The sequence below is a fragment of the Pan paniscus genome, chromosome 10 (genome assembly GCF_029289425.2).
Source record: "Pan paniscus chromosome 10, NHGRI_mPanPan1-v2.0_pri, whole genome shotgun sequence".
NCBI lineage: Eukaryota > Metazoa > Chordata > Mammalia > Primates > Hominidae > Pan > Pan paniscus.
The window spans coordinates 126,138,783-126,165,586 of NC_073259.2; the positions used below are offsets into that span (position 1 = coordinate 126,138,783).

General features: G+C 47.8%; 1 protein-coding gene across 3 annotated transcripts in view; it reads right to left on the reverse strand.

Annotated features, from left to right (window-relative positions):
* The window catches only part of VSIG10 (V-set and immunoglobulin domain containing 10), a 40,265-nt gene that overhangs the window by 10,789 nt on the left and 2,672 nt on the right, over positions 1-26,804 (reverse strand). For 2 of the 3 annotated variants that reach the window (XM_003832410.7, XM_055096237.2), the window contains exons 2-4: positions 21,105-21,386; positions 7,715-8,017; positions 4,943-5,203 (exon numbers count right to left, since the gene is read on the reverse strand). In XM_003832410.7, the coding sequence (XP_003832458.2) occupies positions 4,943-5,203; positions 7,715-8,017; positions 21,105-21,386 (846 nt within the window). The remainder of the gene's footprint in view (positions 1-4,942; positions 5,204-7,714; positions 8,018-21,104; positions 21,387-26,804) is intronic. The other variant, XM_055096238.2, reaches the window with a different exon arrangement.

A 26,804-nucleotide genomic window follows, 5' to 3' on the forward strand; every position in this document is an offset into this window, starting at 1 on the left:
TTCACTTTCTGAGGTTTCAGTTACCATGGTTGACTACAGTCCAAAAATATTAAATGGAAAATTTCAGAAATGAACAATTTTTTTTTTTTTTGAGATGGAGTCTCACTTTGTCGCCCAGGCTGGAGTGCAGTGATGCAATCTCAGCTCACTGCAATCTCCGCCTCCTGAATTCAAGAGATTTTCCTGCCTCAGCCTCCCAAGTAGCTGGGATTACAGGCATGAGCCACCACGCCCACCTAATTTTTGTATTTTTAGTAGAGACGGGGTTTCACCATATTGGCCAGGCTAGTCTCAAACTCCTGACCTCAGGTGATCCACTTGCCTCAGCCTCCCAAAGTGCTAGGATTACAGGCGTGAGCCACTGTGCCCGGCCAATTCATAAATTTTTTATTTTTTCTTTTCTTGCAGTACTTTTAAGTATATTCACAATTTCCTAAGTTTTAAACTGCACATTGTTCTGAGTCGTGTGACAAAATCTCACACCATCTGCATGAGCCTTTCTTCATCACAAGAAGGCTGAGTAGATATTTTGAGAGAAAGATCACATTCGCATACCTTTTATGACAGTATATTGTTATATTGTCTATTTTTTATTAGTTACTATTGTTAATCTCTTATTGTGCCTAATGTATAAATTAACCTTATCATAAGTATTTATGTATAAGAAAAAGCATAGTGTATATATATGTATATATGTATATGTGTGTATATATGTGTATATGTATATATATGTGTATATATATGTATATATGTGTGTGTATATATATGTGTGTGTGTATATATATGTGTGTGTGTGTATATATATATATATATATATATATATATATATATATATATAGGGTTCAGTGCTACCCATGGTTTCAGGCATCCACTGGGGATCTAGGAACATATCCCTCATGGATAAGGCAGGAACACTACATTTCCTTCCTAATGAAGCAACTCCAGAAATTTCTTTTTTTCTTTTTTTGTTTTTGAGACAAGGTCTCGCTCTGTCACCCAGGCTGGAGTGCAGTGCCGTGATCTTGGCTCACTGCAACCTCTGCCTCCCAGGTTCAAGTGATTCTCATGCTTCAGCCTCCCAAGTAGCTGGGATTACAGGTGCCCGCCACCATGCCTGGCTAATTTTTGTACTTTTAGTAGAAACAGGGTTTCACCATGTTGGTCAGGCTGGTCTTGAACTCCTGACCTCAAATGATCCGTCTACCTTGGCCTCCCAAAGTGCTGGGATTACAGGCATGAGCCACCGCGCCTGGCCAACTCCAGAAATTTCTGCACCACACCTCGTCTTACATCATAATAAGCCTAAGATTACTAAGCATTTACTGTGGGCAAGGCACTGTTACACGTATTAACCCAATTCACTCTCACAGCAACCCTGTTATTATGCCCATTTTGCAGATAAGGAAACTGAGGCACAGAGAAAGTTAAGTAATTTGCTGAATGCTACAGAACTAAATAGGCAATGCAGCTCGGATTCAGAGTGATCAACTGTCCCAGTCTGCCCAGGACGTGGAGTATTCCCAGAATGAGGAGTTTTCAGTCCTAAAACCAGGAGAGTTCTGCGCAAACCAGGATAAACTGGCTACTGTATCCATAAGCCTTCCTTCTATGCTATACACTTCTACACATAAAAACTGTACTGATCGTATAAAAATGGACACATATCTGACAAGGATTTCAAGGGGACAAGAGGGCAGCTGTATTTGTTTCCAATTGCTGATGTAATAGATTGTGACAAACTTAGTGGCTTAAAGCACATTTATTCTCTTAACAGTTGTGGAGGCCAGGAGTCTATCTTACAAGGTTAACATCAAGATGTTGGCAGAGCTGGTTCCTTTTGGACGCTCCAGAGCAAGCTTATCCAACCTGCAGCTGCGGGCTAAATTCGGCCCAGGATGGCTTTGAATGTGAGGACATTTTTGTTTATCTGTGTGATGGATATCATGAAAATTATGCACGGTCCCTTTTTTTTTTTTTTGGCTCATCACCTATCGTTAGTGTTAGTGTTTGTGTGAAATCCATTCCCATGATCCAATTACCTCCCACCAGGTCCCTCTGCCAATATTTGGAGTTACAATTCAACATGAGATTTGGGTGGGGACACAGAGCCAAACCATATCATGGTGTTTCGCTGTGTTGCCCAGGCTGGTCTCAAACTCCTGGGCCCAAGCAATATGCCCGTCCTTGGCCTCCCAAAGTGCTGGGATTACAGTCAATGAGCTACCACATCTGACTGATCCTGGCGCTTCTGATCTCTCTTACCTTTCCCTTTTTTTTGTTTTGAGACAGAGTTTCACTCTGACACCCAGGCCTGGAGTGACCGCTCACTGCAGCCTCAACCTCCTAGGTGCAAGCAATACTCTCACATCAGCCTCCCCAGTAGCTGGGATTATAGGTGCATACCACCATGCCCAGCTACTTTATTTATTTTTTATTGTTTGTAGAAACAAGGTCTGTGTTGCCCAGGCTGGTCTCGAATTCCTAGCCTCAAGCTATCCTCCTGCCTCTGACTCCCAAAGTGCTGGGATTACAGGCGTGAGCCACCACGCCCGGCCTTCTCCCTTCTTACAAAGAAAGACACCAGTCATTGGATTACAGCCTACTCTAATCCACTATGACCTTATCTTAACTTGATTCCATCTGCAAAGACTCTTTCTGAATAAAGTCATATCCACAGGTATTAGGGTTTGGACTTGAACGTATCTATTGGGGGGACACAACTGAACCCCCAACCTCCATCCAGCTTTATCAGTACTTTACACACGATGCCCCGGCCACACTGGTCTTCTCTCGGGTCCTCAAATACCAAGTTTGTTTCCACCTCAGGGCCTCTGCATTTGCTGTTGCCTCTGCCAGGAACACTCAGCCCACGGATCTTTACCTAGTCAGCTCCTTCTCATTCTAAGGATAGATTATTACCATCTCACGGAGACCTCCCTGCCACCCTAGGAAAAGTGCCCCTCTTCTTATAAAGGCCTCCCTTTTATATATACCATTTTATTATCCTCATAATCATTATCATATCTGGACCTATCTTACTTGTTTTTGTACTTTCTGTCTTCCTTCTACCCCCATGCCACCCAGGATATAAGCTCTGTGAAAGAGGAATGTTTGTGGTTTTAATATGTACAGACATTCTCTGACACTCTTCCCTTCAAAAAGTGGTGCCTAATTCTTCCCAGCCCTCTTCAATGTGGGCTGGACTTATTTCTAAGACACAGAGTGTGGCAGAAGGGATCCCATGTAACTCCTGAGGCTAGGTCATAGAAAGGATAGCATCAGCTTGACTCACTCCATCTTGGATCATTTGCTCTGAGGGAAGCCATCTGCCATGTTGGAAGGACACTCAAGCAGCCTTATGGAGAATCCCACATGGAGAAGAAATAGTTGCCAGGCATGGGAGTGAGGACTTCAAAAGTAGATCTTTCAGATGATTTCAGCCCCGCAACCTTCAATTCTTCCGGCTGACACCCCAGACATACAGAGCCAAGACAAACCATCCCCAATGCCCACTGTGCCCTCTCTGAATTCCTGACCCACAGAAATCGTCAGATAATAAATGGTTATTCTTGTTTTAAGCCACTATGTTTGAGAGTAATTTGTTACATAACTAGAAGCTATAGTTTGAATGTTTGTCCCCTCCAAATCTCATGTTTAAATTTGATCCTCAGTGTTGGAGGTAAGGCCTAATGGAAGGTGTTTGGGTAAGTGAAATCTCATTCTATTAGCTTACTGCAAAAGTAATTACAATTTTTGTCATTATTTTCTTTTTTTGAGATGGAGTCTCGCTCCATCGCCCAGGCTGGAGTGCAGTGGTGCGATCTCGGCTCACTGGAAGTTCCGCCTCCTGGGTTCACGCAGTTCTCCTGCCTCAGCCTCCCAAGTAGCTGGGACTACAGGCATGCGCCACCACGCCCAACTAATTTTTGTATTTTTAGTAGAGATGGGGTTTCATCATGTTGGCCAGGCTGGTCTCAGACTCCTGACCTCAAGTGATCCACCTGCCTCAGCCTCCCAAAGTGCTGAGATTACAGGTGTGAGCTACCACGCCCAGCCACTGCTGGTTGTTAAAAAGAGTTTGGCACCTCCCTTCTCTCTCTTGCTTCCTCTCTCACTATGGAACTCTGCATAAGCTGGCTCCCCTTTACCTTCTGTCATGAGCAGAAGCAGCCTGACGCTCTCACCAGAAGCCAAGCAGATGCTGGTGCCATGTTTCTTGCACAGCCTACGGAACTATGAGCAAATAAAGTAATTTTCAGCTAGGTGCGGTGGCTCACACCTATAATCCCAGCACTTTAGGAGGCCGAGGCAGGTAGATCACTTGGGGTCAGTTCGAGACCAGCCTGGCCAACATGGTGAAACCCCATTTCTACTAAAAATACAAAAATTAGCCAGGCATGATGGTGCACACCTGTAGTCCCAGCTACTCAAGAGGCTAAGGCAGGAGAATTGCTTGAACCTGGGAGGCAGAGGCTGTAGAGAGCCAAGATCATGCCACTGTACTCCAGTCTGGGCAACAGAGCGAGACTCTGCCTAAAAAAACAAAAACAAAAAAAAAAAAAAAATTTTCTTTATAAACTACCCAGCCTCAGGTATTCCTTTACAGCAACAGTAAATGGACAGACACAAAAGACGATGAACCTCATATGTCTTGTTCACTGCTCCATCCTCAGCACGTAGAAACTGTACCTGGCACATAGCAGGGGCTCAATTAGTATCTGTCAAGTGGAAAATAGCTGGGACTAGAATGAAGAAGCTTGAGCTAAGCATCTCTAAAATTTGAAAAAAGTGAAACATAAAGAAAAAGAAAGGGAGAAAGGGAAGGAATTCAGTCCACCCTGACATCCGGGGATTTCTTCCTCAGAAGAACTCTCAAATGCTTCTCCTAGGAGAAAGGAAGGCAGGGAAACTCCAACCCCAAGACAAAGCAAAACAGACTCACTGATCTGCACCATGCAGCTGGCGCCCGACTCTGGCCCAACTATGTGGCTTGTAACACACTTGAACTTCTTGCCATCCGACAGCTGGGACTCGCTCAGCATTTCCACCCCCAGCTTTGACTTCCCCACGATTACACCTCCTGGCTCTTCTATCCACAGGAAGTCAGGGTCAGGGTATCCCCCATCCCAGCGACAGGTAAGCTGCAGCATGAACGATCCTGATGCCATCTGTGCCCAGCACTGGGGAGCTGATGGAGGGGGGTCTGCAAAACACCAGAGGAGAGCATGGGCTGAATCACAGACTCTAGGATCAGCCACTGGACTGGCTCTAAGGATGGCAGAACCAGGGTCTCAGGGAGACATCAACCCCAGTTAGTATTAGCATCTAATAGCTCCTAGCACAAATTCATGCCTGACAACAGTCAGGCTTCCTCTGTTGGGTGTTAAATTTCCGACCTGGGTCTCATTCGCCTTTGCATTTCTTTCTTTCTTTCTTTGTTTTTGAGATGGAGTTTCACTCTTGTTGCCCAGGCTGGAGGGCAGTGGTGCAATCTCGGCTCACTGTAACCTCGACCTCCCAGGTTCAAGCAATTCTCCTGCCTCAGCCTCCCAAGTAGCTGGGATTACAGGCATGCGCCACCACACCCTGCTTATTTTTGTATTTTTAGTAGAGACGAGGTTTTGCCATGTTGGTCAGGCTGCTCTTGAACGCCTGACTTCAGGTGATCCACCTGCCTCAGCCTTCCAAAGTGTTGGGATTATAGGCGTGAGCCACTGCGTCTCGCCTCGCTTTTGCATTTCTTATTTATTTTTTCTTTTTTTTTTTTAATAGAGACAGGGTTTTGCCATGTTGGCCAGGATGGTCTGGAACTCCTGGCCTCAGGTGATCCACCCGCCTCAGCCTCCCAAAGTGCTGAGATTACAGACGTGAGCTACCGCGCCCAGCCTCACTTTTGCATTTCTAATTTATTTTTTCATTTTTTTTTTTAAATAGAAACAGAGTTTTGCCATGTTGCCCAGGATGGTCTGAACTGCTGGCCTCAGATGATCCACCTGCCTCGGCCTCCCAAAGTGCTGAGATTATAGACGTGAGCCACCACGCTCAGCCCCACTCTGCATTTCTACAGTGGTTTTCGTCCAAGATATTTGTGTATGGGAGCGTTTGGTTGGTGTTTCCCCACTCCTGAGATAAAGATTCACGGGCTACTTGTTCATAACAGTGCTAGAGGGCCCGGTGCCTATGACAGCCACACAGGTCCACAAAAAGAATGTATACAGATGGATGGATGAACAAGTAAATTGTGGTCCATCCATGCAAGGAATGGACTATTATTCAGCCATTAAAAGGAATGGATTACTGATACATGCCTCAATATAGATGAACCTCAAAAACATGAAGCCAGGTGAAAGAAGCCAGACACAAAAAGCCCCACATTGTATGATCCATTCATATGAAGTGTACAGAACAGGCAAACCCACAGGGACAGAATGCGGACTGGGGGTTGTCCAGGTCTGGGGAAAAGAGGGAATGAGCGTGACTGCTTATTGGGTACAGGGTTATTTGGGATGACAAAATGGTTATCTGGGATGACAAAAATGTTTTGGAGGGCCAGGAATGGTGGCTCATGCCTGTAATCCCAGTACTTTAGGAGGCTGAGGTGAGCAGATCACTTGAGCTCAGGAGTTTGAGACTAGCCTGAGTGGGGAGACCCTGTCTCTACTAAAAATAGAAAAATTAGTCGGACGTGGTGGTACCTGCCTGTGGTCCCAGCTACTCTGGAGGCTGAGGTGTGAGAACTGAATTGCTTGAACCTGGAAGGTGGAGGCTGCAGTGAGCAGAGATCTCGCCACTGCACTCTAGCCTGGGTGACAGAGCGAGACTCAGTCTCAAAAAGAAAAAGAAAAACAAAATGTTTTGGAACCTGATACAGGTGATGGTTGCATAAATGCACTGAATGCCACTGAATTATACATTTTTATTTTTACTTTTTTTTGAGACGGAGTCTCGCCCTGTCGCCCAGGCTGAAGTGCAGTGGCACATCTTGGCTCACTGCAACCTCTGCGTCCCAAGTTCAAGTGATTCTCTGCCTCAGCCTAAGTAGCTAGGATTACAGGCATGAGCCACTGAGCCCATTCAATTGTACATTGCTAAATGGTTAATCCTACGTACTTTCACCTCATTTTAGGGGAAAGAAAAAAAAAAGAATGCATTAGTGTTCTTCCATGGTTCCCAAGCACTCTCCTGCACCCCTGCATAGCAGCAAGCTTCCAGAAGGGATGATTCCCTCCCTGAGTGCAGCAGCCCCGGATATGTGTATTGAGGGAGCCACAGATACATGTTCAGAAGAATCATGCAGCAGGCACCCCCTTAAAGACAAATGGGAGGCCAGGCGCAGTGGCTCACGCCTGTAATCCCAGCACTATGGGAGGCCAAGGCAGGTGGATCACCTGAGGTCGGGAGTTCAAGACCAGCCTGACCAACATGGAGAAACCCCGTCTCTACTAAAAATACAAAATTAGCTGAGCGCGGTGGCCCATGCCTGTAATCCCAGCTACCTCGGGAGGCTGAGGCAGGAGAATCGCTTGAACCCATGAGGTGGAGATTGCAGTGAGGTGAGATCGCAACTTTGCACTCCACCCTGGGCAAGAAGAGGGAAACTCCATCTTAAAAAAAAAAAAAAAAAAAGACAAATGGGAGAGGCACAAATGTGCAGTTCATAAGTTCACAAAGGGTTAAGGGGAAGAAGTGGGGCAGAGGAGTGCTGCTTACGCACAGTAGACCAGGAGCTCGGTGGTCACCTTTCGATGTCTCTTGCTGAGCAGATTCAAGGCCAAACAGGTGTAGTTCCCTTGGAGGTTTGGCGATATCAGTAACAGTGAGAAAAAGTTGACTGTCAGGTTGCGGCCAAAGGACTCACTACTGGAATTCAGGGCCTGGAACCACCATTCAACCATGGGTGGTGGCCTGGAGCTGCTGTTGCAGCTGAAGTCCACCTGGGAGCCCCTGGCTGCGTAGAGGGTGCCGTTGGGGAGTGTGCCGGTGGCCACGATGTGGACCTCAATCTGATAGGGGCCGCCTGGGAATGACAGGGGGAATAGGATGGCATTAATTATGTAAGAGCTCATTCGATTGCCTTACCAACTCTAATATATAAATGAACAGGAAATAGCCAATGAAGAGTATGGTATCTATCTAATACTATGTGACAAATGCTATGCCAAGTGCCCTGATACATTATTTCATTTAATCCTGGGTGACTATGTGAGATTTTTTTAGGGGGATAAATCTTTACAGAACAGCAAAAGTATACACTGCTCCTTTAAAAAACAAAAAACTGTAAGGGCTAGGCACAGTAGCTCATGCCTGTAATCCTAGCACTTTGGGAGGCTGAGGAAGGAGGATCACTTGAGGCCAGGAGTTCCAGACCAACCTGGGAAACATAGTGAGACCCCATTTCTACAAAAAAATTAAAAATTAGGGCCAGCGCGGTGGCTCATGCCTGAATTCCCAGCACTTTAGGAGGCCAAGGCAGGTGGACCACTTGAGGTCAGAAGTTCAAGACCAGCCTGGCCAACATGACGAAACCCTGTCTCTACTAAAAATACAAAAATCAGCTGGGCGTGGTCGCGCATGCCTGTAATCCCAGCTACTAGGGAGGCTAAGGCAGGAGAATCACTTGAACCTGGGAGGTGGATGTTGTAGGGAGCCGATATTGCGCCACTGCACTCCAGCCTAAGCAACAGAGCAAGTCTCCATCTCAAAAAAAAAAAAAAAAAAAAAAAAAAAAAATCACTGCAAGGGCTAGGCACAGTAGCTCATGACTGTAATCCTAGCATTTTGGGAGGCTGAGGTAGGAGGATCACTTGAGGCCAGGAGTTCCAGACCAACCTAGGAAACATAGCTAGACCCAATCTCTACAAAAAATTTAAAAATTAGGGCCAGCACGGTGGCTCATTCCTGAATTCCTAGCACTTTGGGAGGCCGAGACAGGCAAATCACTTGAGGTCAGGAGTTTGAGACCAGCCTGGCCAACATGACTAAATCATGTCTCTACAAAAAATACCAAAATTAGTTGGGTGTGGTGGCACACACCTGTAATCCCAGCTACTTGGGAGGCTGAGGCACGAGAATTGCTTGAACCTGGGAGGAAGAGGTTTGCAGTGAGCCAAGATCACACCACTACACTCCAGCCTGGGCAACAGCGTGAGACTTCATCTCAAAATAAATAAATAAATAAATAAATAGCCAGGTGTGGTATCATGTGCCTATAGTCCCAGGCGCCCCCAGCAGCTGGGACTACAGGCGTATTCCACCATACCCAGCTAATTTTTGTATTTTTAGTAGAGACAGGATTTCGCCATGTTGCCCAGGCTGGTCTTGGACTCCCAGGTTCAAATGATCCACTCACCTTGGCCTCCCAAAGTGCTGGGATTACAAGTGTGAGCCACCACACCTGGCCAAAAAATTTTTTTAAAGTTTTGCTGGCCAGGCACGGTGGCTCATGCCTGCAATCCTAGCATTTTGGGAAGATGAGGCAAAAGATCACATGAGCCCAGGAGTTCGAGACCAGCCTAGGCAACATGGCAAAACCCCATCTCAAAAAACACCAAAGAATTTGCCAGGCGTGGTGGTGCAGGTAAGTAGTCCCAGCTATTCGGGAGGCTGAGGTGGGAGGATCACTTCAGCCCAGGAGGTGGAGGTTGCAGTGAGCTGTGATTGTGCCAGTACACTCCAGCCTGGGTGACACAATGAGACCCTCCCTATCTCAAGAAAAAAAAGAAAAGGAAAAGCTTTGCCAAATCCTGTTCTAGAACAATCTACAGCTGCTGCCTTCCTGTTCTTTGCTGTCCTCTTTGACATCAGAATTCACTTCTTTCCTTACCCACCACAAATATAGGTTGGCCAGTCAAGAGCTGCAAAAGGTTCATTTACATCTCAGTATCTTGAATTCCTTGCTAACAGGAAAAGTTACCTTATCTTCAGCTATTTACTCTTTAGACCAGCAATTTTATTCGAAAATGACTTCAGAATGCACCACACAGTCTGTGCTAATCAGTTAATGTGTACTTCTCCAATGGGATAAGGTCTGTGGGAAGACTTACAGACTGTGATATCACCTTTATAGGCAAAATCAACAACCCACTTTCTCTTGATCTCCCTAGTGACTGCCATGCAAAGAGTCCATCCCAGAGATCTGCAGGCTCCTATAAGCACCAATCTCTGCTACAGATAAGCTTGGCAGGCCAGGCACGGTGGCTCATCCTGTAATCCCAGCGCTTTGGGAGGCCGAGGTGGGTGGATCACTTGAGGTCAGGAGTTTGAGACCCGCCTGGCCAACATGGTGAAACCCCATCTCTACTAAAAATACAAAAATCAGCTGGGCGTGGTAGAGCATGCCTGTAATCCCAGCTACTCAGGAGGCTGAAGCAAGAGAATCACTTAAACAAGGTCAGGAGATCGAGACCATCCTGGCTAACACGGTGAAACCCCGTCTCTACTAAAAATACAAAAAATTAGCAAGGCGTGGTGGCGGGCGCCTGTAGTCCCAGCTAGTCTGGAGGCTGAGACAGGAGAATGGTGTGAACCCGGGAGGCGGAGCTTGCAGTGAGCCGAGATCGCGCCACCGCACTCCAGCCTGGGCAACAGAGTGAGACTCCGTCTCGAACAAACAAACAAAAACAGATAAGCTTGGCAAGACCTAAATTAATCAATCCCTGGGCAAGAATCACCCCACCTTCTGACCAGGCACAAACAAGTTTTCTTCGGTGTACCCAGCATTCTCTTTCCCTAGGGGCCTACACTGTGAGAAGACATAGCGACACCACCACCAACACAGACAAAGCGCTGTTGGTGGGTCCATATCAGACAGGTCCATCAGCCAGGAAACATGGATCTTCCTGAGATTCCCTTTCTTGGAAGTTTGGACTGAAGGCCACATCACTGGCTAGAGAGGAGCTCCCCATCCCCCAAACCCAACTGAATCCTAAGCCTCTTGGAGGTAGACACAGACCAGCTTCCTCATTGCTCACGTGCGAGCTGGTTCCATTGTTCCCCAAACACTTGTTTGGCCTGAGAAAAACAGACACAGGGAGAGCATGGCACTGTGTGCCAAGAAATCTGACTGGGGTCTTTCATGGGCTGATTTATCTCTCGATAGCTAAGCTCCTCAAATGCATACATAAGAGACAATATCTTTAAGAAAAAGAAAAACACAAAGTTGGCTGGGCACGATGGCTCATGCCTGTAATCCCAGTATTTTGGGAGGCCGAGGCGGGTGGATCACCTGAGGTCAGGAGTTCAAGAACAGCCTGGCCAACATGGTGAAACCCTGCCTCTACTAAAAATACAAAAATTAGCCAGGTGTGGTGAGCACGCCTGTAGTCCCAGCTACTTGGGAGGCTGGGGCAGGAGAATCATTTGAACTTGGGAGGCAGAGGTTGCAGTGAGCCGAGATCACGCCACTCCTGGGCAACAGAGCGAGACTTCGTCTCAAAAAAAAAAAAAAAAAAGTTGGGTCCAGGCATGATGGCTCATGCCTGTAATCCCAGCACTTTGGGAGCCCAAGGCGTGTGGATCACCTGAGGTCAGGAGTTCAAGACCCAGCCTGGCCAACATGGTGAAACCCTGTCTTTTCTAAAAATACAAAGAATTAGCCAGGCGTGATGGCAAATGCGTGTAATACCACCTACTTGGGAGGCGAGGCAGGAGAATCGCTTGAACCCGGGAGGCAGAGGTTGCAGTGAGCTCAGATTGCACCATTGCACTCCAGCCTGGGCAACAAGAGCGAAACTTTGTCTCAAAAAAAAAAAAAGCACAAAATCAGCTGGGCACGGTGGCTCACCTCTGTAATCCCAGCACTTTGGGAGGCGGAGGCAGGCGGATCACTTGAGGTCAGGAGTTCAAGACCACCCTGGGCAATATGGCAAAACAAAACCCTGTCTCTACTAAAAACACAAAAATTATTCAGGCGTGGTAGTGGGTGCCTGTAATCCCAGCTACTTGGGAGGCTGGGGCAGGAGAATAGCTTGAACCCAGGAGGCAGAGGCTGCCATGAGCCGAGATCATGCCAGTGTGGGTGACCAAGTAAAGCTGCGTCTCAAAAAAAAAAAGTGTACCAGGATATGGGAAAGGCTGTGACACCTTCCCTATCTGACCAGCCTGTCTGCAGGTAAACACATGGCTGTTCCAATATCATACCCACTCCAATTTGGAGGTAGCAGGGATGGTTCAATTGATGAAATAAACAGCTGTGTGGCCGGGTGAGATGGATCCTGCCTGTAATCTCAGCATTGTGGGAGGCTGACACGGGAGAATCGCTCGAACCCAGTAGTTCAAGACCAGCCTGAGCAACATAATGAGGCCCTGTCTCTGCAAAAATATTTGTTTAATTAATTTATTTATTTACTTATGTATTTTTTTGAGATGGAGTCTCACTCTGTCACCCAGGCTGGAGTGCAGTGGTGAAAACTCAGCTCACTGCAAACTCCGCTTCCTGGGTTCAAATGATTCTCCCACATCAGCCTCCTAAGTAGCTGAGATGACAGGCGTGTGTCACCACGCCCAGCTAATTTTTTTGTATTTTTAATAGAAATGGGGTTTCACTATGTTGGCCAAGGCGGTTTCAAACTTCCGACCTCAGGTGATCTGCCCACCTTGGTCTCCCAAAGCGCTGGGATTACAGGTGTGAGCCACCACTCCCAGCCTAAATTTAAAAATTGAAAAAAAAAAAAAGGAAAGAAAGAAAGAAAGAAACGGCCTTGGCAGCCCTTAACTGCTCTGGACCAAGGGATTTCTGTACATTTAGAAGCAGAGTCTCAATCCTAATGGCAAGACCCTTCAACTTCACCTTTCAATTAACAGGGAGCAGTGCATACTCTCGTTGTGGGATGAGTGATGAAATCACACCACGGGTGCCCATTCCAGGCAGGTTGAATTGCCCCGGGCCTACAGAAAACCTGACCTCCTACAAGACAGAGACACCAAATGCCCACCGATGGACAGAGGACCAAGGGGTAAGGAGGGAGAAATCTAGCAACCTCCCTACTTCCATTTCCATGTTTCTACAGCATCTCTGTCCATTCACACATCCCCAGCCACTTGCAGATAACAAACTGTCATATCTTGGAATTTGTTCCCCCTAGATTCCAAGGCCATGTTAGAATGTTTCCAAATTGTTCTCCTTAAGAGAAGGAGGGGGCTGGGCGAGGTGGTTCACATCTGTAAGCCCAGCACTTTGGGAGGCCAAGGAGGGAAGACTGCTTGAGCCCAGGAGTTCAAAACCAGCCTGGGCAATATAGTGAGACCTTGTCTCTACAAAAAAACTAAAAAATTAGCCGAGTGTGGTGGCACACACTATTACTCTCAGCTACTCGGGACGGTGAGATAAAAGAATCACTTGAGCCTAGGAATTCAAGGCTGTAGTGAGCCGAAATCACACCACTGCACTCCAGCCTGGGTGACAGAGTGAGATCCTGTCTCAAAAAAAAAAAAAAAAGAGAGAGAGAAGGAGGTAACGTGACTCAGCTAGCAACTACATCAGTGAAAAGATCTGGGCACAAAGAGTCCCTAACCCACAGCAAGACCTGTTCGAAAGACCCAGATGAGGCTGGGCGCGGTGGCTCATGCCTGTAATCCCAGGACTTTGGGAGGCCAAGGCGGGTGGATCATGAGGTTAGGAGTTCAAGACCAGCCTGGCCAACATGGTGAAACCCCGTCTCTACTAAAGATACAAAAAATTAGCCAGGCGTGGTGGCGCACGCCTGTAATCCCAGCTACTCGGGAAGCTAAGGCAGGAGAATCACCTGAACCCGGGAGGCGGAGGCTGCAGTGAGCCGAGCCATTGCACTCCAGCCTGGGCGACAGGGCAAGACTGTGTCTCAAAAAAAAAAAAAAAAAAAAAGGACCCAGATATAAACTGGTTGATTGTTGAAAACTTGAGATGGACTATCCCACGGGAATCCCATCGCTGGCTTAACCACTGGATCCAGTTCAAGTGTGCTGAGGGCTACATGAGTTTATCTCATTAATGCATAACACAAATCCGTAACTCCTTCTACCGTTACCCTCGATTTCACAGACAATAAAACTAACACTGGAGTTCAAGGGACTTTCCCAAGGTCACACAGACAACAACAGCTAATAGAACGTGGATTTGAACCCAGTCATCTGGACCACTCCGAAATACCACTGCCATCCCAGAAAGAGGCTGAATCAAACCTAATCTATTTTCCTAAATCTACGCAAAAATGAGGGCCAACTCCAATCAGAGATGTCACGCCCTCCCTGCTGGCCACTGTCGGGGAGCAACACAGGCTTCCAAGGCAGAGAGGAGTCTGCTGTTTAGCCCAGGGACCTCCTAAGATGAGAACCAGGAGACCAACCCCAGACGGCTCTGGTGTATTTGAATCAAAGGGTATGTGTCTGGTTTTCACAAACAAGCCCTACATCAGTCAAGGACCCCATGTATTTCCACGTGAAGAAATTTCCATACTATGAATCACAGCACAGTAACTAAGACATGCACAGGACTTCCCTGGAGGGAGTACAAAGTGCCACTGGAATTCAGTGACATTTTTATTCCTTTTTCTTTTTTTTTTTTTTTGTGAGACAGACTCTTGTTCTGTCACCCAGGATGGGGTGCAGTGGTGCCATCTCGGCTCACTGCAACCTCCGCCCTCCCCGGTTGAAGCTTTTCTTGTGTGTCAGCCTCCCACGCATCTGGGATCACAGGTGTGCATCATCACACCCGATTAAGTTTTGTATTTTTAGTAGAGATGGAGTTTCACCATGTTGGCCAGGCTGGTCTCAAACTCCTGACCTCAAGTGATCCACCCGCCTCAGCCTCCCAAAGTGCTGGGATTACAGGCATGAGCCACTGCACCCAGCCATGAGTTCAGTGACATTTTTAAAGTTGCAAGTTCACGTTCATTGTAACAAGACCTTGCCTTTATCTCCCTACAGGGCAATAATGAAACTAATCCATCCTCCAATAAACTTAGCCAATGATTAACAAATCAGTGTCTGATCAAGTCATCATAAACTAAAGAGAGTGATGATAAAGAAACAAAAAGTTGCAATGTCACCTTACCCCACTGTGGATAAAAGATAAGGTTATTCATTGATGAGATGGACAGGAAGTGATGACTAATTATTTTGGGCAGGTGGACTGAGGGAGACCAGCCAGCACTTGCCCGTAGGCTCACAGTGGGAACCAAACAGTGGGGCCAAGATGGGTGACATTTTTTAATGCACCCCCTTCATTCCTGGCATCACCCAGGAATTTATCTATGGCCTCTCCAGACACAGAAACACTGCTGTAATGGACGATGCCCTAATCTTTGAGAATTGGCAGAAACCTTAGACATCACCCAAAACCAAGTGTCCTGGAGGCCTCTCTTTCCTTTATCCTCTACTTCTGATCCAGCAGCGAGTCCTGCTGGTCTCCTTCCAAAATATTTTCCAAACCTGTGCATTTTCACCAAGGCCACTGTCGCCACCCTGTCTGGTCACCGACTCTGTATACCTTCAATTGGCTTCCCTGTTTTATTTCATCAGCTCTTCTTGATACCAAACACATACATTTCCCATGTGCAAATGAAATGGTGCCACACCCCTGCTGGAAGCTCCCGGAGTTTCTCCTGCACACAGAATAAAATCACAACTCCTAGCCAGGCACAATGGCTCACGCCTGTAATCCCACACTTTGGGAGGCTGAGGCGGGCGGATCACCTGAGGTCAGGAGTTCAAGACCAGCCTGGCCAACATGGTGAAAACCCCTTTCTACTAAAAATACAAAAATTGGCCGAGCATGGTGGTGCGAGTCAGCTACCCGGGAGGCTGAGGCAGAAGAATCGCTTGAACACAGGGGGCGGAGGTGGTTGTGAGCCGAGATCATGCCACTGCACTCCAGCCTGGGTGGCAGAGCAAGACTCTATCTCAAAAAAATAAAAAATAAAAAACTAAGGATGTCAGTCAAACTGGGCTAGTGCCCACCCTAATGATGTCTTCTTAACTTGACTGTATCTGCAAAGACCCTATTTCCAAACAAGCTCACATTCGTAGATACCAAAGGTTAGGACTTCCACATATCTTTTTGGGGGACATAATTCAACCCATAGCACAGGTCCTACTTGGCCCCAGTCTGGCCTGGCCTCCCGTATTTCACACGGCCTGCCCTCTTACACACGAGGAGAGGCCCCTGCCACGCCGGCCTTCTCCCTATCTGTGAATGCACCACACTCAGCTCAACCTGTCCTGTTCTGCCTGGAAAGAGAATTGGCAGAATTCTTCTCCTTTTATTTTTTCAGAGACAGGGTCTCTCCGTCACCCAGGATGGAGTGCAGTGGTGTGATCATGACTTACTGCAGTTTTGATCTCCTGGGCTCAAGCGATCCTCCCACCTCAGCCCCTCAAAGTGCTGGGATTACAGGGATGAGCCACTGTGCCCAGCCCTACTTACCAATCAGTTTAAATGTCACTACTTCCAGGCCAGATGCAATGGTTCATGTCTGTAATCCCAGCTTTTTGGGGGACCGAGGCAGGTGGATCACTTGTGGTCAAGAGTTCGAGACACGCCTGGCCAACATGGAAAAACCCCATCTCTACTGAAAATACAAAAAAATAGCAGGTTTGGTGGCACACATCTGTAATCCCAGCTACTCAGGTGGCTGAGGCATGAGAATCACTTGAACCCGGGAAGCAGAGGTTGCAGTGAGCCAAGGTGGCGCCACTGTATTCCAGCCTGGGCGACAGAGGGAGAATCTGTCTCAAACAAACAAACAAACAACAACAAAAAAGTCATTACTTCCAAAATCTCCCCTCTGGCCTCCCAAGTTAAAATGTTTCAGGGGCTGGGTACAGTGGCTCACGCCTGTAATCCCAACACTTTGGGAGGTCGAGGCGGGCGGATCACGAGGTCAGGAGATCGAGACCATCCTGGCTAACATGGTGAAACCCCGTCTCTCCTAAAAATACAAAAAATTAGCCGGGCGAGGTGGCAGGTGCCTGTAGTCCCAGCTACTCGGGAGGCTGAGGCAGGAGAATGGTGTGAACCCGGAAGGTGGACCTTGCAGTGAGCTGAGATCGTGCCACTGCACTCCAGCCTGGGCAACAGAGCAAGACTCCGTCTCAAAAAAAAAAAAAAGTTTCAGAAAAATCACATTAACTTGTTTCTCATCTGTGTGCCCCACTAGGCTGCTCACTCCTCAAGGGCAGAGACCTTGTCTGCCTTCTTCACACCTGTGGTCCAGTGCCTAGAACAGTGTCTGGCATCAAGCTCTCAATGAATCTATGTTGAATAAAGGAATTAGTAGGTTCTTTATTTTACAGATGAGGAATCTTGGATCCAGAACAGTGATCACATGGGTATTTCCCTATTTTATTATTATTATTATCATTTCTTTTTTTGAGATGGAGTTTCACTCTTGTTGCCCAGGCTGGAGTGCAATGGTGCAATCTCAGCTCACTGCAACCTCCGTCTCCCGAGTTGAAGCGATTCTCTTGCCTCAGCTTCCCAAGTAGCTGGGATTACAGGTGCACACCACCACACCTGGCTAATTTCTTGTATTTTTTGTAGAAATGGGGTTTCACCATGTTAGCCAGGCTGGTCTTGAACTGACCTCAGGTGATCCGCCCGCCTCGGCCTCCCAAAGTGCTGCGATTACAGGCGTGAGCCACCACGTCCAGCCTATTCTTTTCATTTTTATTTTGAGGCAGGATCTCACTCTGTAGCCCAGGGTGGAGTACAGTGGCACCATCTTGGCTCACTGCAACCTCCGTCTCCCAGCTCAAGCGATCCTCCCCACTTGGCCTCCTGAATGGCTGGGACTACAGGTGCATGACACCATGCCCAGCTAATTACTATTTTCTAAATTTTTTGTAGAGATGGGGTCTCACTACATTCCCTAGGCTGGTCTCAGACTCCTGGGCTCAAGCAATCATCCCGTCTCAGCCTCCCAAAATGCTAGGATTATGGGCATGAGCCACCGTACCTGGCCTCCGATGGGTATGTCTACTAAACTACATGCCCCGAATCCAGAGCATGGATGTCCTTCTAATCCAGTGACCAGCAAACTCTCTCTGTAAAGGGCCAGAGAGCAAATAAATTTGGCTTTGAAGCCCATAGGATCTATGTTAACAGCCACTCACCTCTGCCATAGTTAGTAACAAAGGTAGAGATAATATGTAAATAAATGAATGTGGCTATATTCCAATAAAACTTTATTTGCGAACACCAACATTTCAATTTCATTTCATATGATTTTCTTTTTCTTTTTTTTTTTTTTTGAGACAGGGTCTTGCTCTGTCACCCAGCCTGGAATGCAGTGGCGTGATCACAGTTCACTGCAGCCTCGACCTCCCTGGGCTCAAGCAATCCTCCCACCTCAGCCTCCTGAGTAGCTGGAACTACAGGCACACGCCATCACGCCCAGCTAGTTTATTCGCTTTTTGTAGAAATGGGGTCTTGCTATGTTGCCAGGGCTGGTCTCAAACTCCTGGGCTCAAGTCATCCGTCCGCCTCAGCCTCCCAAAGTGCTGGGATTACCGACGTGACCCACTGCATCTGGCTTTCATATGATTTTCATGTCACAAATATCCTTTTTTTTCCAACCATTTAAAAATATAAAAAATATTCATAATCGGCTGGGCATGGTGGCTCACGCCTGTAATCCCAGCACTTTGGGAGCCCGAGGCAGGCAGATCACAAGGTCAGGAGATCGAGACCATCCTGGCTAACACAGTGAAACCCTGTCTCTGCTAAAAATACAAAAAAAAAAAAAAAAAAAATTAGCTGGGTGTGGTGGCGGGCGCCTGCAGTCCCAGCTACTTGGGAGGCTGAGGCAGGAGAATGGCATGAACCCGGGAGGTGGAGCTTGCAGTGAGCTGAGATTGCACCACTGCACTCCAGCCTAGGCGACAGAGTGAGACTCCATCTCAAAAAAAAAAAAAATTCATAATCTGCAGGCCATACAACAGCAGGCTGTAGTTTACAACCTCGCACTCTAAATTCCTTTTTTAAATAATTTTTTGTAAATATGGAGTCTCACTATGTTAACCAAGCTGGTTCCAAACTCTTGGCTCAAATGATTCTCCCACCTCAGCCTCCCAAAGTGCTGGGATTACAGGCATGAGCCACAGCACCCGGCCTGCTGTAAATCCATATGTGTATATCAGCAGATATGACAGACTGTTTTAGGAAAGTGCAATAGGAAAGGTGGCTCATGCCAAGCCCTGTACTTAGCACCGTAGTATAAGAGTGCTCACTATAGCTGGACACGGTGGCTCATGCTTGTAATCCCAGTACTTTGGGAGGCCGAGGTGGGCAGATCACGAGGTCAGGAGTTCAAGACCAGCCTGAGCAACATGGTGAAACCCCATCTCCACTAAAAATACAAAAATTAGCCGGGAGACGTGGCAGGCACCTGTAATCCCAGCTACTTGGGAGGCTGAGGCAGGAGAATCACCTGAACCCGGGAGGCAGAGGTTGTGGTGAGCCGAGATTGCATCACTGCACTCCAGCCTGGGCGACAGAGTGAGACTACGTCTCAAAAAATAATAATAATAAAATAAAATAAAAATAAATAAGAGTGCTCGCTACACCTGACAAAGCAGGCAATGTATTATCCCCCATTAACAAATGAGGAAAACTGGAGCTCAGAGATATGAAGCTACTTATTCAAGGTGACACAGAACTCAGTGACAGCCTTCGCACTGGAATTCAGGCAGTCTGACTTGACTCCATATGTTTTTTTTAGAGGCAGGGTCTCCCTGTGTTGCCCAGGCTGGAGTGCAGTGGCTATTGATAGGTGCAATTATGGTGCACTGCAGCCTGGAGCTCCTGGACCCAGGCAATCCTGAGTAGCTGGGACTACAGTCCCACACCACTGCACCTGGCTTTGATTATGATATACTGTAACTTTGTTACATAATAAAATGATATTAATAGCAAAGATGATATTAACAACAAGCTAAAAATAAAAGCTTATTAATATGCCAGGAGCCTTTTAAAGCACTTTATTTGTTTATTTTTCTTTTTTTTGAGACAGAGTCTAGTTCTGTCGCCCAGGCTGGAGTGCAGTGGCATGATCTCGGCTCACCACAACCTCCACCACCCGGGTTTAACCGATTCTCTTGCCTCAGCCTTCCGAGTAGCTGGTATTACAGGCACCCACCACCATGCCTGGCTAATTTTTGTATTTTTAGTAGAGATGGGGTTTCACCATGTTGGCCAGGCTGGTCTTGAACTCCTGACTTCGGGTGATCTGCCCGCTTGGCCTCCCAAAGTGCTAGAATTACAGGCATGAGCCACCATGCCTGGCCTAATGCACTTTATAAACTGGTATCTATTCTTCACAGCAATTCTAAGAAGCAATAATTTTTTTTTTTTTCTGAGACGGAGTCTTGCTCTGTCGCCCAAGCTGGAGTGCAGTAGCGCGATCTTGGCTCACTGCAACCTCCGCCTCCCAGGTTCAAGCGATTCTCCTGCCTCAGCCTCCCAAGTAGCAGGGATTACAGGCGTGCGCCACCATGCCTGGCGAACTTTTTTTTTTCTTTTGAGACGGAGTCTCACTCTGTTGCCAGGATGGAGTGCAGTGGCGCAATCTTGGCTCACTGCAACCTCCGCCTCCCAGGTTCAAGCAATTCTCCTGCCTCAGATTCCCAAGTAGCTGGGACTACAGGTGCGCGCCACCACGCCCAGCTAATTTTTTATATTTTTAATAGAGATGGGGTTTCACCATGTTAGCCAAGATGGTCTCAATGTCTCGACCTTGTGACCCATCCGCCTTGGCCTCCCAAAGTGCTGGGATTACAGGCGTAAGCCACCGCACCCGGCCGGCATTTTTTGTATTTTTAATAGAGATGGGGTTTCACCACGTTGGCCAGGCTGGTCTCAAACTCCTGACTTCAAGTGATCCGCCCGCCTTGGCCTGCCAAAGTGCTGGGATTACAGGCATGAGCCACTGCGCCTGGCCACAGAAATTCTTTTTATCTCCATTTTACAGGTGAGGAAATAGAGGTGTGAGAGGTCCCTCAGCTTCCAAGTGGCAGGGCCCAGAATGAATTCCAGGCCATCCGAACCCAAAACCCATATTCCTGACCATGGTCTCCTCCTTTCCAAGGCTCCGAGCACCTCTCCAGCCCCGGTCCCTGCCAGCCCCACTTACTGGCCACCTGCAGCCACACTTGGAACCACTGAGTCACATTCAGGATCTCCTGGCAGGTGTAGTTTCCCTCATCTTCCAGGCTTAGCGATTCAATGTGCAGGGAGGTGGCATCCACTAGAGAGAAGCGAGGCTCAGCTGGCCGGAGGCTAGAGTTGGACGAGAGAAGGAAGACAGGCTCCGAGTTGTTCCGGTACCAGGTCACCTGGCCCCTCAGTCCCGAGATGTTGCCACAGTGCAGAGTAACATTCTCATGAACTTCTCCAATGACAACAGCCTCCAATCCTGTACAAGGCAAGATCAGGCTGTTACCACCCTTCTTAATTTCTAAACAATGTCCCTTTTTGGACAGTCCTCCTATATTAGGATTTTTTTAAAAATCAGGTATATGTTCTTTTTTTTTTTTTTTTTTTGAGACAGAGTCCCACTCTGTCACCCAGGCTGGAGTGCAATGGCACTATCTCGGCTAACTGCAACCTCTGCCTCCCGGGTTCAAGCTATTCTCCTGCCTCAGCATCCCAAGTAGCTGGGATTACAGGCACGTGCCACCACGTCCGGCTAATTTTTATATTTTCAATAGGGACAGGGTTTCACCACCACATTGGCCAGGCTGGTCTTGAACTCCTGACCTCAGGAAAGGTCAGGCTCATGCCTGTAATCCCAGCACTTTGGGAGGCCGAGGTGGGCGGATCACAAGGTCAAGACATCGAAACCATCCTGGCCAACATGGTGACACCCCGTCTGTAATAAAAACACAAAAAATTGTGGCCGGGCATGGTGGCTCACGCCTGTAATCCCAGCACTTTGGGAGGCCAAGGCGGGCGGATCACCTGAGGTCGGGAGTTCAAGACCAGCCTGACCAACATGCAAAAACCCTGTCTCTACTAAAAATACAAAATTAGCTGGGCGTGGTGGCACATGCCTGTAATCCCAGCTACTAGGGAGGCTGAGGCAGGAGAATCGCTTGAACCTGGGAAGCAGAGGTTGCGGTGAGCCGAGATCGCACCATTGCACTCCAGCCTGGGCAACAAGAGCGAAACTCCGTCTCAAAAAAAAAAAAAAGTACAAAAAATTAGCTGGGCATGTAGTCCCAGCTAGTTGGGAGTCTGAGGCAGGAGAATCACTTGATCCGCCCGCCTCGGCCTCCCAAAGTGCTGGGATTACAGGTGTGAGCCACCGTGCCTGACCATATGTGTTCTTAAGATGCAATAACACATACAGAGCAGCTGGGCGTAGTGGCTCATGCCTGTAATCCGAGCACTTTGGGAGTCCAAGACAGGCAGATCTCCTAAGGTCAGGAGTTCGAGACCAGCCTGGCCAACATGACAAAACCCCGTTTCTATTAAAAATACAAAAATTAGCCGGGCGAGGTGGCACATGCCTGTAATCCCAGCTACTCGGGAAGCTAAGGTGGGAGAATGGTTTGAACCCGGGAGGTGGAGGTTGCGGTGAGCCGAGATTGCGCTGCTGCACTCCAGGCTGGGCGACAGAGCGAGACTCGGTCTAAAAACAAAACAAACAAACAAAAAACACATACAGAACGTCTGGTATGTTGGGACTCTTGGCCAGTCACTGACAATAATGAACTTGTAGTAGGTAACAAACATAGCCCCAGTTGTCCACCCAGTCTGCCCACCATCCATGCCCCATATAACTGGGGGGCCATCCCACTCTTCGTGAGGACTCAGCCATGAGCCCTGTTTTGGCCAATGGGATGTTGGGAATGTGACACAAGCAGAGTCTTTAAAGTGTTTGTCTATAATCACTACAGAAATGCAAATCAAAACTGCAATGAGGCCGGGAGCCGTGGCTCATGCCTGTAATTCCAGCACGCTGGGAGGCCGAGGGAGGCGGTTTCAGTTGAGGCCAGGAGTTCGAGACTAGCCTGGCCAACATGGTGAAACCCTGTCTCTGCTAAAAATGCAAAAATTAGCCAGGCGTGGTGGCGCACACCTGTAGTCCCAGCTACTCAGGAGGCTGAGGCACGAGAATCACTTGAACCCAGGAGGTAGAGGTTGCAGTGAGCCAAGATTGTGCCACTGCACTGCAGCCTGGGTGACGGGGCAAGACTCTGTCTCAAAAACAAGAAAAAAACAAACAAACAAACAAAAGGCCGGGCTCCACGCCTGTAATCCCAGCACTTTGGGAGGCCGAGGCGGGTGGATCACCTGAGCTCAGGAGTTCGAGACCAGCCTGGCCAACATGGTGAAACCCCGTCTCTACTAAAAATACAAAAACTTAGCTGGGCATGGTGGCAGGTACCTGTAATCCCAGCTACTCGGGAGGCTGAGGCAGGGGAATCACTTGAACCCGGGAGGCGGAGGTTGCAGTGAGCCGATGTTGTACCACTGTACTCCAGCCTGGGTGACAAGAGTGAAACTCTGTCTCAAATAAATAAATAAACAAACTACATGGTACAGACCCAAATTGTCTCAGTGGCTCCAGCCTGGCCCATTCTAGATCAGCCTTCAGCTAGTCATCGATCCCCAGGCAGATCAGCAGAGCCACCTAACCAACCACCCCAGCCTGTGGGTAATAAGCACTACTGTCATTTTGGGGTTGTTTCTTATACAGCATTACTGTGGCGATCAATAATTGATACAGAACCCAAGTGGCTTTATTTGCCTAGAAATCCAGAAGGGGTAGAAAGAAGACGGCTTTGGCTTTGTTTCCACTGTCCCACTGCTCTCTCCCCCTCTCCCTCTCTCTCCGCCTCTCCCTCTCTCTCCGCCTCTCCCTCTCTCTCCGCCTCTCTGTCTCTCTCCATCTCAAATGGCCCTAGAGTTCAAGTTCTCTCAGAAGCCCCATGCAAGAATGGGCTGGCAGTAGGGACTGTGTGCCCACTTTGGACAAGGCACTGGGAATCCCACTGTGGACACAACACACAGAAACCTCCAAGAGTTCACAGTCTAGTGAAGAAAAGAGACAATAAACTGGCAAGTACAATGCAGTGTGATAAACACCAAGATAAGGCCTCAGAGAAAGGGCTCCTAAGTCCAACTAGGGCAAATGTCAGGAAACACTTCCCCCAGGAAGCCAAACTGAGATCTGATGGACAAGTAGGAATCAGCCAAGAAAAGGTGAGGATGGGTTCCCAGGCAAAGGGAGCATGTTCAAAAGCCCAGATCAGCAGCCGCAGCATGTTAGAAATACAAATTATCAAGCCTCACCCCAAAACACCTAGATCAGAAACTGCGGGAGAGCAGCAGCCCTTTGTGTTTTATTTATTTATTTTTAACAAATCGGCAATTATTTAACTTTTTTTTTAAGAGATGGGGGTTGGGGGGGGTCTCACTCTGATGTCCTGGACAGTCTTGAACTCCTGACTTCAAGCGATCCTCCCACCTCAGCCTCCCAAAGTGCTGGGATTACAGGAATGATTCATTATACCTGGCCCAGCATCTGTGTTTTAGCAAGCCCTCCAGGTGATTCTGACGCCCATTCAAGACTGACAGGTGTCCGGGTGTGGGTATGCCTGCTCAGGCCTGTAATCCCAGGGCTTTGGGAGGCTGAGGTGGGCGGATCACTTGAATCCAGGAGACTGAAGCTACAGTGAGCCACAATTGTGACACTGCACTCCAGCCTGGGCAGCAGAGACACCCTGTCTCTTTTTTTTGTTTGTTTAATGTAAATAATTGTTTTTTTCTTTTTTAGAGATGGTGGGGGGGCTGGGGGGGGGTCTCACCATGTTGCCCAGGCTGGTCTTGAACTCCTGGACTCAAGCATTCCACTCAGACCCACCTCGGGCTCGCAAAGTGGTGGGATTACAGGCGTGAGCCGCCACGCCCAGCCAACCCTGACTCATAAAAAAGACTGACAGGTGCTAACGGGCATTAGACTGTCACTAGGTAACAAGAAGCAAATGCAACCCATTTTGCTGAGAAGTTTCACAATTGTCCAGCCCCCTCCACAATCAAGACCCAATACAAAGAGGCTGCAGGAATAGGAAGATGGGCAGAACCTGTTGGGGTGATAAAAATGATGAATTAGTGGTGATGGCTGTATAGCCCTGGACTACACTAAAATCCCCTGAGGGGTACACTTTAAAAGGGTGAATTTTGTGGCATGTAAATTATATCTTGAATAAAGCTGTTATAGAAAAAATAAACTGCCACTTGCCCCTGGCAATCCTTCCCATTTAAGTGAAAGAGTCATCATTATCTGTATTTGGCCTCTTGTCTGCTTAGAAGGGGCTCCCTTTGAAAGATCTGAAGCCAGCCTGGAGCCCCAGGAAGTTCTGATTCTCTCACCATTTTGGCCACACCATTCCCAAAAGACTGTTCAGCCAAGTCAGGATGAAAACAAACGAACAAACAAACAAAACACCAAATTTTAAAAACTAAGCCACTTGCTGAAAGGTGGAGAATGCCATCTGATGACAGAGATTCCAAAACAGCAAGAAATGCTTCTGAGCAATCACTTTAAAAAGCAGGTGAGGGCCAGGGGTGGTGGCTCACGCCTGTAATCCCAGCATTTTGGGAGGCCGAGGCAGGTGGATCACTTGAGGTCAGGAGTTGGAGACCAGCCTGGCCAACATGGTGAAACCTCATCTCTACTAAAAATTAGCTGAATGGCCGGGCGTGGTGGCTCCTGCCTGTAACCCCAGCACTTTGGGAGGCCAAGGTGGGCAAGATCAAGAACTCGGGACCAGCCTGGCTAACACGGTGAAACCCCGTTTCTACTAAAAATACAAAAAATTAGCCGGGCGTGGTGGCGCACACCTGTAATCCCACCTACTCGGGAGGCTGAGGCAGGAGAATCCCTTGTACCTGGGAGGCGGAGGTTGCAGTGAGCCAAGATCGCACCACTGCATTCCAGCCTGGGTAACAGAGCAAGACTCTGTCTCAAAAAAAAAAGCAGGTAAGAATTCTTTTTATTTATTTATTTATTTATTTACTTTTTTTTTGAGATGAAGTCTCGCTCTGTTGCCTAGGCTGGAGTGCAAGGCGTAATCTCGGCTCACTGCAACCTCTGCCTCCAGGTTCAAGCAATTCTCCCGCCTCAGTCTTCTGAGTAGCTGCGATTACAGGCACCCGCCATCATGCCCCGCTAAGTTTTTGTATTTTTGTAGAGACGGGGTTTCACTGTGTTGGCCAGGCTGGTCTTGAACTCCTGACCTCAGGTGATCTGCCCACCTCGGCCTCCAAAAGTGCTGGAATTACAGGCGGGAGCTACCGCACCCAGCCAAGAATTGTTTTTAAATTATTAGGATTGGGAACCCAAATTATCCAGTGGCAACCGCCACAAGGGAAAGGAAGATGAACTTTAGAGTTACAGATGCAACATGTGTTCATGCAAGGGGCAGGTCTGCAGGTTGCATGAACCTAACTCCTTGGCAAAGAAATAAAGGAACAGTGGCTTGGAAAAAAGCCGTGGTGAAACTTTAGTCTTGGAACTTGAGCTAACATTGTTTTCTCCTCCAAGGCATAGAATGACATGATCACAAAAGAAACCATTTGAAGGCATTTCACTTCTCCTGGTTTGGCTTACTCCATTCTTTTTTAAACCACTGTATCTGAAGGTGCCCTTGGAGATCATCTAGTCCAGAGATGTGGCTGCCCTGTGGGCTGGGTTGAAGATGAGATTGAGTCCTGGCTCAGTGGAAAAAGAACACAGTCATCGATTAGTGATGTCTGACATAGACATGGAAGGGGTAGTTCTTGCCTGGCAGTCCTAAACCTCCTCACTTTACTACTGAGAAAA